Raw genomic sequence first — 17,739 nt, 5'->3', positions numbered from 1 at the left:
CGAATCCAGTCGAAGCAAATGTCAAGAATCAAGCAGTTCGATGATGTTTCTACAAAAATAGTCAGTTTGCAAAGAAGTGGGTGAACTAATCCGGCTAGTTGTCGAAGGTGGTGCTTAGCACGACGTACTTACTAGTGATCTCGTGAGAATGTGCGACCGAGAGTCTTCAGCTGTTGTAAAACTAATCAGGTCAGTATTTATGTCGAAGACATACAGAACTATTTTGTCCGAGGATTTAGTTACCGCTACAACTTATCATAAATAAAATCCTGGATTCACGCTGTCAGTAGAACAAATTTTTGATAACATAAAATTTGTTCCCTTAATTAATTGACGGACCCAGCCAAAAAGTATTCTGACACAAATCTCTTGTTGAGTCCCTCGAAGTCACAAAGGTTAGATGAAAATATCTAATGCTATTGTCTCCCAACAACAAGACAAGAGTTAATCAGTTCATGCTGGTCCATCAACACAGTAATCAAATTGGACCCAGCAAACTGTTGTGCGCCAGTTACCATGTTTGCGTTGCATAAACATTTGCGTTATTACTTTGGCAATCGTTATTATATGTATTATCGACAATGCTCGCAAAAGTAAGCAAACCTACTCTTACATAATCTTCAGAGCGAAAACGGGCATAATGCTACTAAATATGGGTGGCCCGGAAACTAGAAAGGAAGTACAAAATTTTTTAACACGTCTATTCTCTGACAAAGAAATTATCCGTATGCCGTTCCAAGAGTATTTAGGAATATTTTGTTACAATCTAGTCTTCTAGCTCGTTTTGTAGCATGGAAAAGGTCACCTAAGATCGAGGAGCAGTATTCTCGAATTGGTGGTGGGTCTCCAATTCTCTATTGGACCAGAGTACAAGGTGAAATGATGGTAAAACACTTAGACGCTATTAGCCCAGAAACAGGTAGAGCGAAGTTCACAAATTTTTACGGTCTCTTTGACTAGCTCCTCATAGATTCTACGTCGCATTTCGTTATGTCCATCCTCTTGTGGAATCTTGTGTTAATGAAATGGAAAGGTATTTTTGTTCGACTTATTTTACTCCACTGTAGAGACGGTGTAGAGCGTGTTGTTGCTTTTAGTCAGTATCCACAGTACAGCTGTGCTACTTCGGGAAGCAGTTTAAATGCCATTGTTCGTCATTACGAAAGTGAAGAAAAAACTTTCAATGGTGTGGAAAGTATTGAGCTTCCTTCTGTACAGAACAAAATCCCTGGACCAATCTGGTCCTTTATTGACAGATGGCCTGTTTTCCCCCCGTTGGTTAACAGTTTCGCCAATAAAATTCTTGGCGAGCTCCAGAGTATTAATGATGAAACAGAGCGTGCGAATACCGTCCTAATTTTCAGTGCACATTCGGTTCCACTATCTGTCGTCAATCGCGGTGATCCTTATCCTCAGGTGGGTTTAAGACATTTATGGCGTGTAGACGCTTAGCATTGTATACTCACAGAACAGTAAAAGACCCCACCACTTTGACTTTATTGTATTTGTAACGTACTTCGTCCAAAAATAAGCCCACACAACTTAGAATATTTTGCTTACAGTATGAAAATTTGCATTATTCATCTGACCTATCACTATTCAGTTCATTTTTAACCTACGGATCATATCATAAAGTCAGTTTCTGTCTTAGATTAAATTATCAAGTAGCGTTAACTGTTATGCACGTAAAAACATCCGGTTATGTTGATTTACACAAACATACAGTAAAAATTTTCCCATTTTCAAACACCAAGCGGAACTTCCAATTAATCTGAAGTCTTAGAATTCTTTTAACATCTATAATTTGCATCTACTTGGAACCTCAACTCTTATCAAATTTACTATGTGGAGCCAACGGACGATTAAAATCCGAAACCGCTTTTCAAGTCCTCATGTTTAACTTAACGATGACAATAAGCTAAAGGTTTTGAGGAATCTAATAGCCACGTAGTTCATATTGTTTTTTGAAAAAACTAGAACATATTCGTATGTTTCTAACAAATAATTGAGTTTTGAGAGCCTGGTAGCACCACCATCCATCACAAAAAGTGTCTTAAAGCCGAGTATTCAAACTCTTACTTAATGAGCAAGTCATAATAAATTAATTACTGGTTATCTGTTTAATCCAACCATTTTCATTACTACCTACATAGCTCTCTAGATTTATGTCATTAAGTCGGTAAAATTTATGAGCTTTTAAAAGTAGAAAAGTCAAATTGGAAATGACATCCCTTTGTTTGATTCTGGTTTTTTTGTTCAGTTAAGTGAAACTTGAAAGGTCCATATCTATATCTATTTAAAGTGGTTGATTTCAGGATATTACGTGTTTTCGGATTTCATTTGTTAACTACTTCCAGGAAGTAGGTGCCACTGTTCACGCAATCATGAAACAACTCAATTTTTCATGGCCTTATCGTCTTACTTGGCAATCTAAAGTTGGTCCAGCTGCTTGGTTAGGTCCATCAACAGTAGACACCCTATATGGGTTGAGTCGTTTGGGATATCGACACGCACTATTAATTCCTGTTGCATTCACTCTAGATCATATTGAAACCCTGTATGAAATGGACATAGAATATTGCTCTGAAATAGCAGCTAAAGCCGGTATGGTTTCTGTACGCAGATCACAATCACTGAATGGTGACCCTGCATTCAGTCAAGTAAGTGGTATTGTTTAGTGTTCGAGCAAAAGATTGACAATTGTCGTTTTTTCAGTCTCATCTTGTAAAGGTCAAAGTGGATGAGAAGCTACCCCCAGAGTTCAATGTAATGTAAACTTTTTGTAAGCCTCGATTATCGTAAAGAATATAACCATTCATAACTGGGTAGATTGTATAATTTCTATGAACTATCTGTTTGAGTCACTACGTAACAACTAACGTGTGTAATGTTAAAATTATCATCGTCCATCTCCAATAACAGTTGATTACAGCATTCAGAATGTTTTGCATTGTTGTAACAACATAAGTTCTTACCTCACCTTAATAGTTTAACTCTAGCAGAAAGAACAGGGAGATTATCCAGGCGTTGGTCAACATAAATAGTTTTGTCTTCCTATGGAAAAAAATACAGTATAATTAACATTTCCAAGTGAGAAAAGGTAAATTGCACTCATACATTCATCTAAACCAAGTTGAACCAACTCTATCCGTTATATCTCGACAACTGGAAGTGTATACGTGGGTGTTAAAAATATAACAAATGATGTGAAGCCTCTTGTGAATTATGGTGGTATCACTGAAATATCTTGCTTTGAACAATTTTACGAGCTACTGTAAAGGTTGTCTCTGTATAAGCTTTGTTTCGCAGCTTCAGTGAGAACAACGGTATTTACTAGATTGCAAATATCCAGTTATCAGTTCGAAAATCGGACATGCATCTCTTATGTTTCACTTCTCACAGAAAAGTAATAAAATGATGTCTTTTTTCTTTAAAATAAAGAAGGCAAACAACATTGTTTTTTCTACGATATTTACATTGTAAAACTTTCAGTTTACTTCCGACTTAAGAATTTGGAATTGGATTATGTTATAGGGTTTTTATCTACTTTTGTCTTTGGATCCTGTTTCATTTTTAATGTGTTCATATTGCTAAATATTAAGCATTCTGTCACCATAGTCATGTGTTTGTAGGAATTAAATATTAATTTTACCTGAGATAATTTTTGTTATTTCAGGGCCTAGCCGAATTAGTCCTAGACCACCTTCGTCGGGGTGATCCATGCTCGAAACAGTTCATGCTTCGCTGTCCGATGTGTACTAACCCATCTTGTGAACGTACCAGAAAGTTCATTATGGCCCAAAAAGAACGAGTACATGGATGGACAACTCTGCACTTGCCGAACAGTGAGCGTGTACGCTTATGTAGATATAACTAAAGGCTGAAACCATTTCTAATTGTTTCTAAATAAAAATTTTCTGTTTCGAATCTTTTGATTCTTAGCTACTACTTTTAATAATTAGGATCCTAGTAACTATTTACTTTACATGAACTATGCTCCTCATACGACTGTCACATTTCAAATATAAAACATTGTAGATAAAATTTCTCAGTCCACAGTCTAATTCTTCTCTACAAAATCAACTATTTTTCGTTTGTATTCTTGTGATCTAATGAAATGGTGTTTTTCATTGATCCCGTGGTCTGTACACTTTCACCCAACGGTGTTTTAGACTATTAGGAATATAAGGTCTTTTTCCAACCCAAAAATATATTTATCGATATCTAAATCATTTAGGTTTTGAATTGCATTTCATCCTGCCCACTTTTCTATGAGGTTCCATGTCATGCGAATCGCTCACACAATATACGAAAATGTAATTGGCTGTTAAGTCCCATCCATTGTGCGCCATATCTTGGAATGCTTATTGCATCAGATTTTTATTATCCAGAAAAGTAAGTAGAAGTCTCATAGGTCGGTATATGTTGAAATCCTCTTTCAAATTAAGTTACACAGGCATTCTTTTTTTGTTTTTGTTGAGAAAAAACGTTGGTAGAATAGTGGCTAAGAATTGCTTACCATGCGTTTCCTGATATGAGGTAGTGCAATTATGTGTTCTAATTGGAGAAATTGAATGGCTCAATGTATTGGTTCAGATCACCACACTCAAAATTCTGCAGGAAATATTAAAATAAAAGTACTATCAATACAAAAAGTGGAGCATGTTGACCATTTTATGTACTACAGTATCTGATGTGTGCAATTTTCTCAATGCCGTCAGTAACTAGGTAGTTATAAAGTACTGGCATCTCTCGATTTACGTTTGATAAGTGACCAATAAACATAGATGATGGGAAACTATAAGTATTCTGGTATTGGTACTTTGTCGGTTCCACGTACTTATCGAGATCAATTAAAATTAGACTTGGGATAAACTAGCTGGTCGCGTCATGAAATTGTTATTGGCATGAAATCGTGTTCGATGTTTTGAATATTCAAAAATTGTTGCGATAAAATATCAGGAATTGTTAACTAAACATTTTTTCATGAAGCACCTAAGGTTGACTACACTAAATGTTATAACGGGGAATATATTTTAACCAAGCGTTGACTATTCACTATCGCCCAATTCACATTTACAATGTAGTCGGAAGATACACCACAATTCCTCCCTAAAAAGCTCTGAGCTCAAGTAGACTCAATGTTAATATCCGATTAATGCGATACTTATGTACAAGATATGAAATAAAGTTTGCACAAATAGAATTTCATTCACATCCAGATCATTTGCAGGCCAACTGTCTTTGTGGATCACATAGAATTTTGGTCATGACCTTTATATTTCGGAGTGCGGTTTTTATTAAACACGAGAACACTGACGGTACTTATATAAATAATTATTTACTGTAGAGTTTTATATTCTGATTAAAAATGATAGCGATCATAGTAAGTCAACACAATTGTCAAGACAATGTATTTTTTTTGAACAGGTTCTTTTTTATATGGTTTTGACTGAAAGCTCATTGGAGCAATGACTTCTTTGTGGGTGTACAGTGTTGAGAAGCCCCAATCATAGACTGTTTCCTGTCTTTTGGTGGTTCTCCTGTCAGTCATAATCAGCGTAGAACCTAGTACAAATGTTCATTAACCGAAGTTGCTATACCACTATTAGCACAATGAAATGAAATTGACAAAATGGATGGCAAAGAACTCAAAACAATGATAATGAAAAAGACTAAGCTTTAAGAATATAATCCAAACAGACAATAAGAAGGTATGTATGAATGAGTGGTCGAACCATAGATCTAGAGTAAGATAAAATTAATTGTACCTGAGACATTGTAAATTATTTGAAATCATAGCTTTCAACCCCACACTTATTATATGAAATTCAACCAGGTGGTCGTTGCCTGTCAACATAAATTAGATCGACAGCCCATGGATTGGTCCCACATTTTCTTTGGCCTCTTCTAGCTTTCTTTCGACCCACATCTACACTATTATTAGTTAGAAATATGTGATACATCTCCCAAGCACCTCATTTAATTAAGAATTACAACCAGTTAGTTGTTCTCGCCAAGAATCGTGCGCCTAACTTCAACGTTCTCTTTTCGGTCGTTCCATGATAGGTGAGAGATGTTTCAAAGATCCTTATAGTTCTCCAGCTGTCATCAGTTCATGATGGAAATCGCATGTCAGCTGTATGAAATCCGTATATGCCCATCTCTATAAGTATGAATATTTTGTATTCATTTAGATAAGAGATATCCGCAACTATGAAATATAGATAGTCAGTGAATAGTCACTCTTCTTCAACTGAAACCGCTCCCACCTTGTACGTAAATGTGTAAGTAATCCACCGACTTAACTAATAAACGTGTAAAATATATTCTACTGTAATAGTGAATCAGTTTTTAACTAATATAGAATAGTGGACTGTTTAAACTACCTATATGGAGGTATATTCAGCTGACGAGTCCAAAGTAGGACGGAACGTGCATCGTGGATCCCACTGCTAGCCATCATTCATCTCTGCTTATATCTACATGAAATTACTAAATTGGATTATGTGGTGTAAAAACCAAACTTGATATAATTGTTGTAAACTACTATGATGTATTCAGTCTGAATGCTTGATTTCGAATTCTAAATACAGTATATTCGTTTGTGGTTATCTAGTACTTCTTGATCCGATTACGTTATTTCTGGGATTCTTAGTTCATACTATAATTCAAATACTTCTAATTATCACAGATAAATAACAACAATGCTGAATTTAGAGTAAGATATACTAACATGAGCACTCATGGATTCAATGAAGGTAATTCAGACACTTTCATTCACATCAAGAAATGTCTAACATGTACTAACCCTACTCATGAGTTGTACATATTTGTAGTAGCATTTCCAAGAAAATTACTCACCTTTGAGAAACAATAATGACGTTAGTTAACGTGTAGAAATTCTGACTAACTAATATATAACATTTATCAGTGTTTACAATCTCATTTATGCCAGTAAACTCCTTGAATATTTAAAACTACTACTGGAAGTCCCATTGCCGGAAATTACTACTAACATAGTATATTTTCATATAACCAGTACGCCTCACACCCACCTACACACAATGTCGTCCCACACTGTATAACACTAACAAGTGTTTAGAAGATTTATTTACAAGCATTATAAATACTGAGGAAGTCAGAAAGCAAAAATAATGAATACCTGTAAGCTATTTATATATATATATATATATATATATATATATATATATATATATATATATATATATATATATATATATATATATATATATATATATATGAAAGTTTTATGCTGGTTTGTGATCACAATAGAGAAAGGTATTTGGATTTATAATAAAAACAGAAAATGTGGAAGCGATACTGAATGAATGAATTAGAGGAGAGAAATAGAAATGCAGTTTGTCCATTCGCTATCAAGGTGGTCTAATTTTTGCTCCTCTCAACTGCTTTCATCATTATAAACATAATATGTACATATAGGTAGTTATTGATTTGTGATAAATTATTATCTTAAACTTTATTAACAGTTCTATGCTGGGAATGATGACTTAAATAATACGATTGATCTTTTCCAAAAGGAATGCTTTGATGTGGATTCTATGTGGGGATATTTTGTTTTATTCTGTACGACATACAGAACATGTTAAACCACCACAACATAATGATAAGTCATCATCTACACATAAATACACACAAACATGCACATAGTGAAGTTATTTGATAAATCAACATTGACTAATTCTTCCATCTATCATAGGTTTCATTTCAATCAAGTTTCCAAGAGAAAGAATTTCGTTACATTCTACACATGCATCAATTCTTCTTCTTCTTATTTTAACTTATGATTAGTTTACAAATGAACATTATAGATGTTCATAATAAAATGATAATTAAAGGATTTACTTATGATTTAAGTCAAAGATTATTACTGTCTATCTGTTGAATTATATTGACGTTGATACTGTTGTTGGTGATGACTATTATTGTAATCATTGAAATGGTACTGATTATTATAATTGGTAAGAAATGACTGTTTATTATAAGTAGTATTAATAATATTAGGATTTGTGGAATTACAATTTGTAATAACTCTGTTATAATGAGGATAATTATTTACATTTATACATGATTTCCATTTAGATAACATAATGGATGATAAATTTGATGTATTTAATTGATGATGAATTCCACGAATTATTGATGGTTGTTCATCGAATTTCTGTAAAATAATATTATTAATATTTGTACGATTTGGTGATAAATCAGATGAACTTGATGACCAATGATTTGGTGATTCACTTTCATCGGAACCCATTATATTTGAATTGGTTATAATATGATTAGTATGAGTATTATTATTATTGTTATTATTAAAATTATAATCAATTTTCAATAATGAATCCTTGAATATTTCAACTTGAACATCATTACTACTATTATTATTGTTTGTGTTATTAGTAAATGATTCAAAATTGTCTGGCTTATTTAATGTTTGATGAGTTTTAATAGAATTTAATACTGTGTTATCAATATAGTCATTATTATTAGTATTAGTATTCATCAGAGCAAGAGATGGAGGTGTACGCTTACTATTGTTATTATTACCATTATTATTGTTAGTAGTAGTGGTATCATTAGTAGTAATGAGTTTTGTAGTTGATTCACTCACCACTGAGTATTGTGATGCCGACAACGAGTCATATTTATTGTTAAACACTAGTGACGATGATGTAGCTACTGTTGTTGTCAACCCATATGTCTCGATAAATGTTGGTGCTGTTGTCGTCGTAGCAACTCCAATAGTACTAACAGTTGTTGTCATAATGCAATGGATACTTCGATTCTTTGAACACTTTTTCTCAGTCATGTTTTTCACAGCTGATTTCATCGTTGAATAATGCTGGGATGCTGGATTCCCAGTTGATAGTTTATGAGTAATAGACTCCGTATCATAATAGGTCAATTGATGCTGACTGTTGTTATATAATTTGGAAGTTGGAAAATATGAACAATACGATTGCTCCACTGATGTTATTCTTGGCAGTGTAGATAATGTATTTATGTCTGTTGCTTCTGTTGTCAATGTTTTCGAAGTGAATAAATCATGCTTTTTAGTTAATTTGTTTAGATTTCCACTTGTACAATATTCAGTATTTGAATTGGCGGTATATTCATCTAATAAATTAACAATCTCATAATGTCCACCTAAATAAGCTAAATCTCTCGGTGTACGGTCTAAATAATCGGCTAAATTTAAATTAGCTCCAGTTAGCAACAATAAACGACAACTTTTCATAGCACCTTCTCTACATGCCAATGCTAATGGAGTTTCTTCATGTAATGTTTGTGCGTCTACAGTTGCACCAGAATTACACAAACTATGAATGATATCCGATTGATCTGTTACAGCTGCCCAATGTAACGCTGTACGTCCTAAACTATCTGAAGTGTTAATATCAAGAAAATTTAGAGTATTCTCTTCGTAGTTAAGTTCTACGCCACCGCTGACTGTTGGTGTAGTGATCACTGTTGGTGGAGATGATGATGCTACTGCTCCAGTTGATAATGATGATGATGTAGATTGAATATGAAGTAAATCCGTTGATGTTCCAACTATATCATAACTTGTATATTCTTGACCACGTGAGATATTAGTCTTTGTCAATGCACAAACTAATACATTCATTGCATGTAATAGCATATTGAATATGTCTGTGTAATAGACAAATGAAAAAAAGGTTTAACAAAAGGACACAACTTAATATCTTGTATTTCATGAATTATATACATCTATATGCAAAAATATTCTTTAAAAAGTCCCTAGTCAAGTCTCCATCATTCAGTAACAATGAATTACTTTTTCTTAAAGTGCAATCAAGTTACAGTTAAATAGTAAATATCAATAAAGTACAGTGGTCAAGTTACATTACAATGTTAATGGAAGTCGACTTATCTATCATACAGTATAATAATTATCATTAGGCACAAGTCTGTGTATGGTATTCAATGTGACTTTTGTGAAAGTAAGATATGGAGATGAGGTCTTGACAAGCGAGTTTTTCAGTCCTGACGAATAAATATTAATTAAAGAACTATTGAAAACTAGGAAACATTAAAAAGCAATTCCTTCTCAGTTGTTTGTGACTTCAAAAAACTTCAGGACTATGAAACTAAAAACGAGATGTAAATCGTGATCTTCAACTCTGGAGGAGAGTAAGATTCACACTTTAACCCCTGAATCAGAAATTCAGTAGTTTACACTCTCCGTGAGGAGTGACATTTAATTGTAACTCCGATCTCAGTTCATTCATAATAAAGAACAATTATTATCCAATATCAGTGTGTTGTTATCTGATTCCTATGTTGTTTCACTCTAAGTTTCATGACTTTCAATGACTTTACGGTTGTGACATCAATTTCTAGTGAGAATTACTTTGAAATATTCGATTTGTAAGATAGTTGATAATAACTTCAATCATTGACGTCCTTCATTAAATTGACCAATAATTACCTACTTACTTACTCTTGTTAGTCCTCGTGGAGAAGTACAGGTCAACCACCAGCGTTCGACATCCAACCCTGTCCTGGGTAGTCCTTTAGAGTTGCTATTCATCATTTTCATGTCTGATTCCAAATCTCTGTGCAGTGTGTACATCGGCACTCCTCTTCTCCGTTTTCCTCCAGGATTCCAAGTTACCGCTTGCCTGGTGATGCAGTTTGACGATTTCTTCAATTTATGTCATGTCCACTCCCAATGTATTTTCATAATTTCCTACTCAGCTCGAAGCTGGTTTGTTCTCTTTTACAGTAGGCCGTTGCTGGTTGTATCTGGTCAATGGATATTGAGTATATTGAGTAGACAACTGTTTCTAAATACTTGTGCCTCTTTGATGATGATTGTAGTAGTTCTGCAAGTTTCAGCTTCGTACAGTAGGACTGTGTTGACGTTCGTATTGAAGATTGTGACTTTGATATTGGTTGATAGTTGTTTTGGGTTCCATATGACATTCAACTGTAGGAGTGCTGTTGTTGCTTCGCCAATCCTTACAGTTGCGTCTTCATCGGATCCTTCTTGTTCATCGATGATGCCGACCAGGTACGTAGTGCTTTTGCACCTCTTCCAGATCTTCTCCATCAAGTGTGATTGTGTTGGTGTTCTCCATGTTGTGTTTGAGGGTCTTGCTTTTCCCTTGTGCACGTTGAGGCCTACTGCTGCAGACAGAGACTGCCGCTATACTGGCTGTCTTCACTTGCGTTTATCGGTGTGTGTGGGGTAGAAGTTCTAGGTCATCTGAGAAGTCCAAATCGTCTAGTTGCATCCAAGGTGTCGATTGTATTCCGTCCTTCCTCTCAGATGTGAAGGTCTTCATTATCCAGTCGGCCATCAGAAGAAAGAGAAAGGTGGAGAGTAAGCAGCCTTGTCTGACTCCAGTCCTCACTTGGAATGCATCCACCAGCTGCCCTCCATGCACGACTTTTCAGTGTAGTCCGTCGTGTGAATTCCGGATGATGTTGCTAATCTCAGGCACACCACAGTGTTGAGGAGGGTTCCATTATGTTCTTCTATCCACGCTGTCAAACGCCTTCTCATAGTCAATGAAGTTGATGTGTAGTGACGAGTTCACTCAACTGATTGTTCAATGATGATATGTAGCGTCGCGATTTGGTCTGTGCATGACCGATCTTTATGGAATTCGGCCTATTGATCTCGAAGTTAATCGTCTACTGAGACTTTCATCCAGCTCAGCGATACTCTGTTTAAAACGCACCCTGGTACCGATAGTAGTGTGATTCCTCTGTAGTTCAAACATTTTCTCAGATCTCCTTTCTTTGGTATCTTGATCGAGTGTCCCTTTTTTTCCAGTCCGTCGGTGGCACTTGTTCTTTCTACCAAATCCTCCTGAATAGAACATGAAGCATACTTGCAGTTACTTCTATGTCTGACTTCAGTGCTTCGGCTAGTATATTGTCGGGTCCTACTACTTCCCCACTCTTGATTTGTCTGATGGCCATCCTGATTTCTTCCATTGTTGGTGGAGTGATATCTATAGAAAGGTCTGTGTGTACTACTTCGATGTCCAGTGGATTTAATGGAGCATATCTATTCAATAGTTTTTCGAAGTGTTCCACCCATCTGTTCCTCTGTTCTTGAATCTGTGATTGTCTTTCCCTCTTTGTCATTGACCGGTCACTCTAGTTTACTATATTTCCTTGCAAGTTTCTTCATTGTGTCATATAGTTGTTTGATATTTCCTTCTCTTACAGCTTTGTCCTCTGTCGTTGCTATATCTTCCACGTATTTGTGCTTGCCAGTTATAATACTCTTGTTTACTTGCTTGTTTGCTTCTGTATGTTCAGCTTGTGACTTGACTTCCTCCTTTCTTGTTCGGCTGTTGTTAAATGCTGTCTTCTTGTTCTTCCCTTCTTTGATCCTGTCCAGTGTTTTTATAGAAATCCATTCCTTATGATGATGCTTGTTGAGGTATAGAACCTCCTAATACATTGAAATTAGTTCTTCTTTAATCCCTTTCCAATTGTCCTCCATAATAGTTTCTTCTTCTTTGTGTAGATCCTGTAAGGCTCGGAACCTGTTGTTGAGAACTATCTCGAATTCGTTGGATTTGCCAGCATGTTGAAGAAAAGCTGTACTAAACTTTTGTAATGCTGTTTCTCCAGTTGTTCAGTGCTCCTTTAGATTCAGTATCATCTTTGCAACCACCAGATGGTGGTTCGAAGCTACGTCAGCTCCTCCCCTGGTTCTAAATTATCCCATTAACCTTCTAAATTTTTTAGCGATGGAAGTATGACCGATCTGGTTCTATGTAGTGTAATCCGATGAGAACCACGTAGCTTTGTGTGTACGCTTGCGGGGGAATACTGTGCCGCCTATAACCATTTTGCCAAATCCACATAAATTTGCGAATCTCTTACCATTCTCGTTTCTTTCTGCAAGTCAGTTCATGTTGTCCCATGACATCTTCCTACCCGGTGTTATCCTACTTTAGCGTTTAGGTCACCCACCAGAATGGTCATGTTCTTTCCTGAACACTTCACCATGATTGATTACAACCTCTCGTAAAAATGGTCTTCATCATCGTCGTTGCTATTACTGGTTGGCGCATAACACTGGACAACATTCAACATGATTCTTCTTCATTGTTTTGAAGGATGCTTTGAGGATTTTTGGATCCATGAGATTCCCATCCTATGGGTGCTTTTCGTGCTTGGTTGGACAGCATCAGAACCATACCCTGAGTTTGTGGAGCATTTTCTTCTTCCTGACCAGAGTATAGCAACATCTCTCCCGAATTTAATATTTTCTGTCTAGCTTGAGTTCAATCGGTTTCACTGATTCAAGAACCGAACATGTTGTGTATCCTCATTTCCGTTGCTATTTGATCAGTCCTCCCGGTCTCCTACATTTTCCGAACATTCCATGTACCCATATTAATTGTTGCTCTCGTTGTTAGAAGGGGCATTGGTCTCGTGACTTCCGAATAATCTCAGCTTTCACCGTGGTGTCATAATTCTCTTGAATGAAGATTCTTCAACTCGTAGGAAAGAGTACAAATGGTTTAAATGGTTTATTCTGGCTAGTATTTTTTTAGCAGGGTTGTTTTCTACGGGATGCGGTTGCTGACTCTACTCGCAAACCTCCTCATCTACCCGGTCTTTGGACCTGTAGTAACCCTAGAAGAGCTACGGGCGGAGTTGAATAATAATAGTTTACTATAAATGCCTACTAACCTGGTTCAGATGGACAATGGCTTAACCTGTTTATTTTTAGTTATCAACTAATCAATGAGATTATACTCTTTCTACAAGTATTACTGTTGTTCACAATTACTCATTTTATAACACATTCAGTGTTATGTGTAAGTGCTTTTCTCACTTTTTTCTGGTTATCTATGTCATATTTTTGTGCTAATTATATTCATCTACATTTTAGAAACAGATAAAGTATTAAATACTCATGTTTTGCCTATCTTGACTATAGTTACAACCAGACTATGATTTGACGGTAATTTAGATTGTGCATGATATATATATATATATATATATATATATATATATATACTGCTTATGCTGAGAGATATATGTAATATGTAGTAGCAGACGGAAGTGGAATACCTGCCATCAGAAGATTAAAATAAGGATGAAAGGAAGAGAAACAGAGAAGAATTTCAATAACAATAGAATTGGAAGAATGAAGAAATATGTACAGGACGACTGAAGGATGATGTGCGAACTATGTATTTAATGTATGGTTTTCCCCGGCTGAGTTCTCTTTTACTACATATATGTTCGGAAACGAGAAAGATTTTAGCAAACAATTATTTTTAATATCTTCATCAATAGGCATTATAGTTATAAATTTATAATTATTGTATTACAGTGGGCAAATACGTAAATTAGGTAATGTCATATTCTAAGTATACTCAATATGTGTTAATTGTAAAGTTGAGGTGTTCTTTAGAGAAAGGATGTTACGTTCAATTAATTGAAATATTAATATTAATAATAATAATAATAATAATCAAATATTCATTAATTTAAAACAAAAGTATGGAAATAATAATAGTAAGTAAATAGTGTAATTAATTTTACCAGTATCTCCTAATTTAATTGCTTGTATAAGTGGTGTTGTAGAATCTTGTAATGTATTTGGTAAATAACAGAATGGACTTAAACCCGATGTTGGATGATTGAGAATTGCTTGAACTGATTCAATAGCACTTACACTAACTGCAGTGTAAAGTGCTGTACGACCTTGATTATCAACAGTAGAAAAATCCGCTCCAGCGTTTAGAAGATTGTAGATAGCTTTATCTTGATTAAATCTAAATGAAGAAATAAATATTTTTTGAAAAAAATTGATTAAAACAAGTTAAAAGAGAGAAGCGAATGTCAGGAAAAATTTCTTCAGGAGACAAATTTATTTTTTCCCAGAATCTAATGCTCAACACACAGTACTCCAGGTAATAGGTCAGATTTGAGAAACTGAGACCAGTACATTATGGATTTGGTTTGAACAAACAAACTGTGAAACAACAGAAAAGCGATCATCAATTTAGGATCGTCCTATATTATTATCTTTACCCTGTTGACATGCACTCTATACTGATTATATGAAATTGCGAAGTGATCAACACATCGTATAGATAAGGTGACTGACAGGATCTATTAGGTTAGCACATGTCACTGAATTTAAATAGAATGCATCTAATCGAGTGAATCATTGTCAAGCACAACAACAGTAACACACTGATATCTAGCTAAAAGTATTGAATAGAAAATAACTAACTTTCTGATCATCGTTACCAACTGTCTAGTAAAACTTCCGCAATATCATAGTTCTGTTTAAATGTAAAACTTCATTCCCGTAATTATACACCAGTTATATTGCCAAATAAAATATGGTTTTTACTGAATGATGCGAAAAGAAATAATTCAGTAGAATCATAGTTATTTTACAGTAGACTATCCAAGATTATCAAAGTTGTTACAACTATTTTAAAGTATGAAAATTGATTTAACTATTCCAAAAAGTTAACTTATGCACATAAATTGTTTGAGACATTTAATCTATAACTTGTCAGTATTTGCTATCTACATACAATTCAAAGGAATAAACATAACTGTGATAAAATTTAACAAGTGTAACTTTTCTGAGTATTCTCTGAAATACAGTACATTTTGATGATGAACTGATCAGCTTTGTGATGAAATCAAGTTATTTCAACAGTGGCTTATACTAAAATGATTATGGATTACCCCTGAAGCCAACCAGAAAACTAAACACCATACACTCTGATATCAAATCACTTAGCCCGAGTGGTCACTTTGAAGTTTTAAAATACAATTAGCATTGAGGTCTGTATAAACAGTATGAAGTTGGTTATCATCTTTTTCAGTCTTTACACTACTGTTTAAACTGATAAGATAAATAATGAAGTATTAACTTCCTGGAAATCTCATACTGAGTACGTAAAAGGTAATGTAACATTGAAGAGCTGTGGTTGGAGAGAAGTTTCATGGAACGAATACTGCTACTATTTTTTTTAAACTCAAAGTTTGATCAGAAATATTTTCAGAGGTATTTTAAAGCAATGCTTAGAAAGAAGGTAGTTACAGAAACCGATCACCTTATTCAACTCTTCAACCTTCGATAACACTTCAAATTATCCGAAGACAGATGACCGTATCTACTGTGAATTTATTGATTTTGAAACACTTTTAGGTGAAAGCACAGTTGTTGATGAGTTTAACCTTAATAAAACAGACATCAAACCATAACCATGTGTTCATGATGTAGGTCTTTCATACATCATCCCATAAGAACTGTGATCAGTTGCTTTCAGGGAAGCAAACAGTAAAGATAGAAAATAATACAATTTCCAGTTATCGGGAAAATTACCAAACTGCAGCTAATATTATTAGTAGAAACCTTAGGAAGCTTATTGTTTTATATTTAAAATTTTATCCCCATCTCACATGCATGGCTTGTTTTTTTCACCAAACAGATTACAAAAGTAGGAATGTACGTATGAGAACATTGCCTAAAAAATCTGGTATTTGTTTGTGTATATTGTCAATAAGTATTTGGTGGATTCAGAATAAAACCAACCTCAAAATACTTCTGATTAGGCTAAACTTTCATCATCATCATCATCCTATAATGAAAAATCTGTCCATCACAAAATCTATCATGTGGTTTCTTTAAGATTACAAAATGTTTAACATAACATTTAACTACTTTTTTGTAGTTAAGTAGTTCACCTACTTACATAAAATAAAAATGCATGAGTGGAGGTTTACCTTGCAGATATATGAAGCAATGTTTCACCGGTGTCTGGAATCCGAAGATTCAGTAGACGATGCAAATGGGTAGAATTGTATATCATTTGCCAAGAAATCATTGAGTCCACAGAATTATGCAGCATCGTTCGCATCGTGTTTGATTCATCATTTTGAGTCAGAAGATGACAGACTATATCAAAATCAGAATTATTGATTTCGGAGTTTAAAGCTGGATTCGGTAATCCGGAAAATGTCGTACATAGCCGTTGTTGTTGCTTCTGTTGATATCGCTCATAACTATTCATCTCTAATAGTTCCCTTGAACCATAGTAATCAAGTATGGTCTTTTGTAGGATTTTCTGAAAACTATTCAGTTCTGATTGTGTAATGGAACTTAAAAATTGACATAATTCTTGCATAGTTTGGAAATTATTACTGCTATTATTAAAACTGTCAGTATTTTCACTTTGTTGACAATCGAAATCATTGAAGTTATTTGTTCTATTCATATTTATAGCAGTTGTCATTGTACTATTACTCGGACTGCCACTATGATCGTATTCAGTGGATTCTAACATCGGGATAAATGAATAATGCTGTCGTTGATTTTGTTGGTGTTCTGTTGAGGATAGTGATGATGAATTACAGAGGTAATTTTGTGAAATACATGAAACTGGCATTGCAAATGTATGTGTAGTAGTATATTTAATTAGAGCCGAAGGAATATGATTATGTGTAAATTTAGTATTCATATCACCGAAATCGGAAAATGTTTTATTAACGTCATAATGATTGTGTGAACTGGGTGAAGATGGTGTTAGTGAAGTGGAATTCTGCAAGAAAAGAAAAAAGACATGGAATAAATCGTGAAAAAAGGAGCAATATGATATTTTACATGTAATAAATAGAAGTTAATAAAAATCTTGTCAGATAATTCTCGTCAACAGTTGTAAT

The 17,739-nt window shown here is 34.5% G+C and overlaps 2 protein-coding genes across 4 annotated transcripts in view; one reads left to right on the top strand and one right to left on the bottom strand.

The window, feature by feature from the left end:
• Positions 1-493: 493 nt before the first annotated feature.
• On the top strand, positions 494-3,927 carry MS3_00007045 (uncharacterized protein; the record flags this gene model as incomplete). Of its 3 annotated transcripts, XM_051215302.1 has the most annotated exons (7): positions 494-593; positions 625-741; positions 779-919; positions 961-1,033; positions 1,068-1,416; positions 2,358-2,660; positions 3,677-3,927. In XM_051215302.1, 5 exons carry the CDS (start codon positions 880-882, stop codon positions 3,875-3,877), a joined length of 966 nt encoding a protein of 321 aa, XP_051073662.1. The 3 variants fall into 3 exon arrangements, with proteins under 3 accessions (XP_051073662.1, XP_035586885.1, XP_051073661.1); XM_035731450.1 differs by having other exon boundaries at positions 494-741; positions 771-919; positions 3,677-3,877; XM_051215301.1 differs by having other exon boundaries at positions 625-919; positions 961-1,416.
• Positions 3,928-7,096: 3,169 nt separating this feature from the next.
• MS3_00007034 (uncharacterized protein) overlaps positions 7,097-17,739 on the bottom strand; it is an 86,275-nt gene continuing 75,632 nt past the window's right edge. The window contains exons 16-18 of the mRNA XM_051215294.1: positions 16,804-17,618; positions 14,593-14,825; positions 7,097-9,696 (exon numbers count right to left, since the gene is read on the bottom strand). Of these exons, the coding sequence (XP_051073660.1) occupies positions 7,910-9,696; positions 14,593-14,825; positions 16,804-17,618 (2,835 nt within the window). The 3' untranslated portion in view covers positions 7,097-7,909. The remainder of the gene's footprint in view (positions 9,697-14,592; positions 14,826-16,803; positions 17,619-17,739) is intronic.

Source organism: Schistosoma haematobium, chromosome 1, assembly GCF_000699445.3.
Source record: "Schistosoma haematobium chromosome 1, whole genome shotgun sequence".
NCBI classification, from domain to species: Eukaryota; Metazoa; Platyhelminthes; class Trematoda; order Strigeidida; family Schistosomatidae; genus Schistosoma; species Schistosoma haematobium.
The sequence above is the reverse complement of the archived record's forward strand: the minus strand, read 5'-3'. Positions and strand labels throughout refer to the sequence as shown.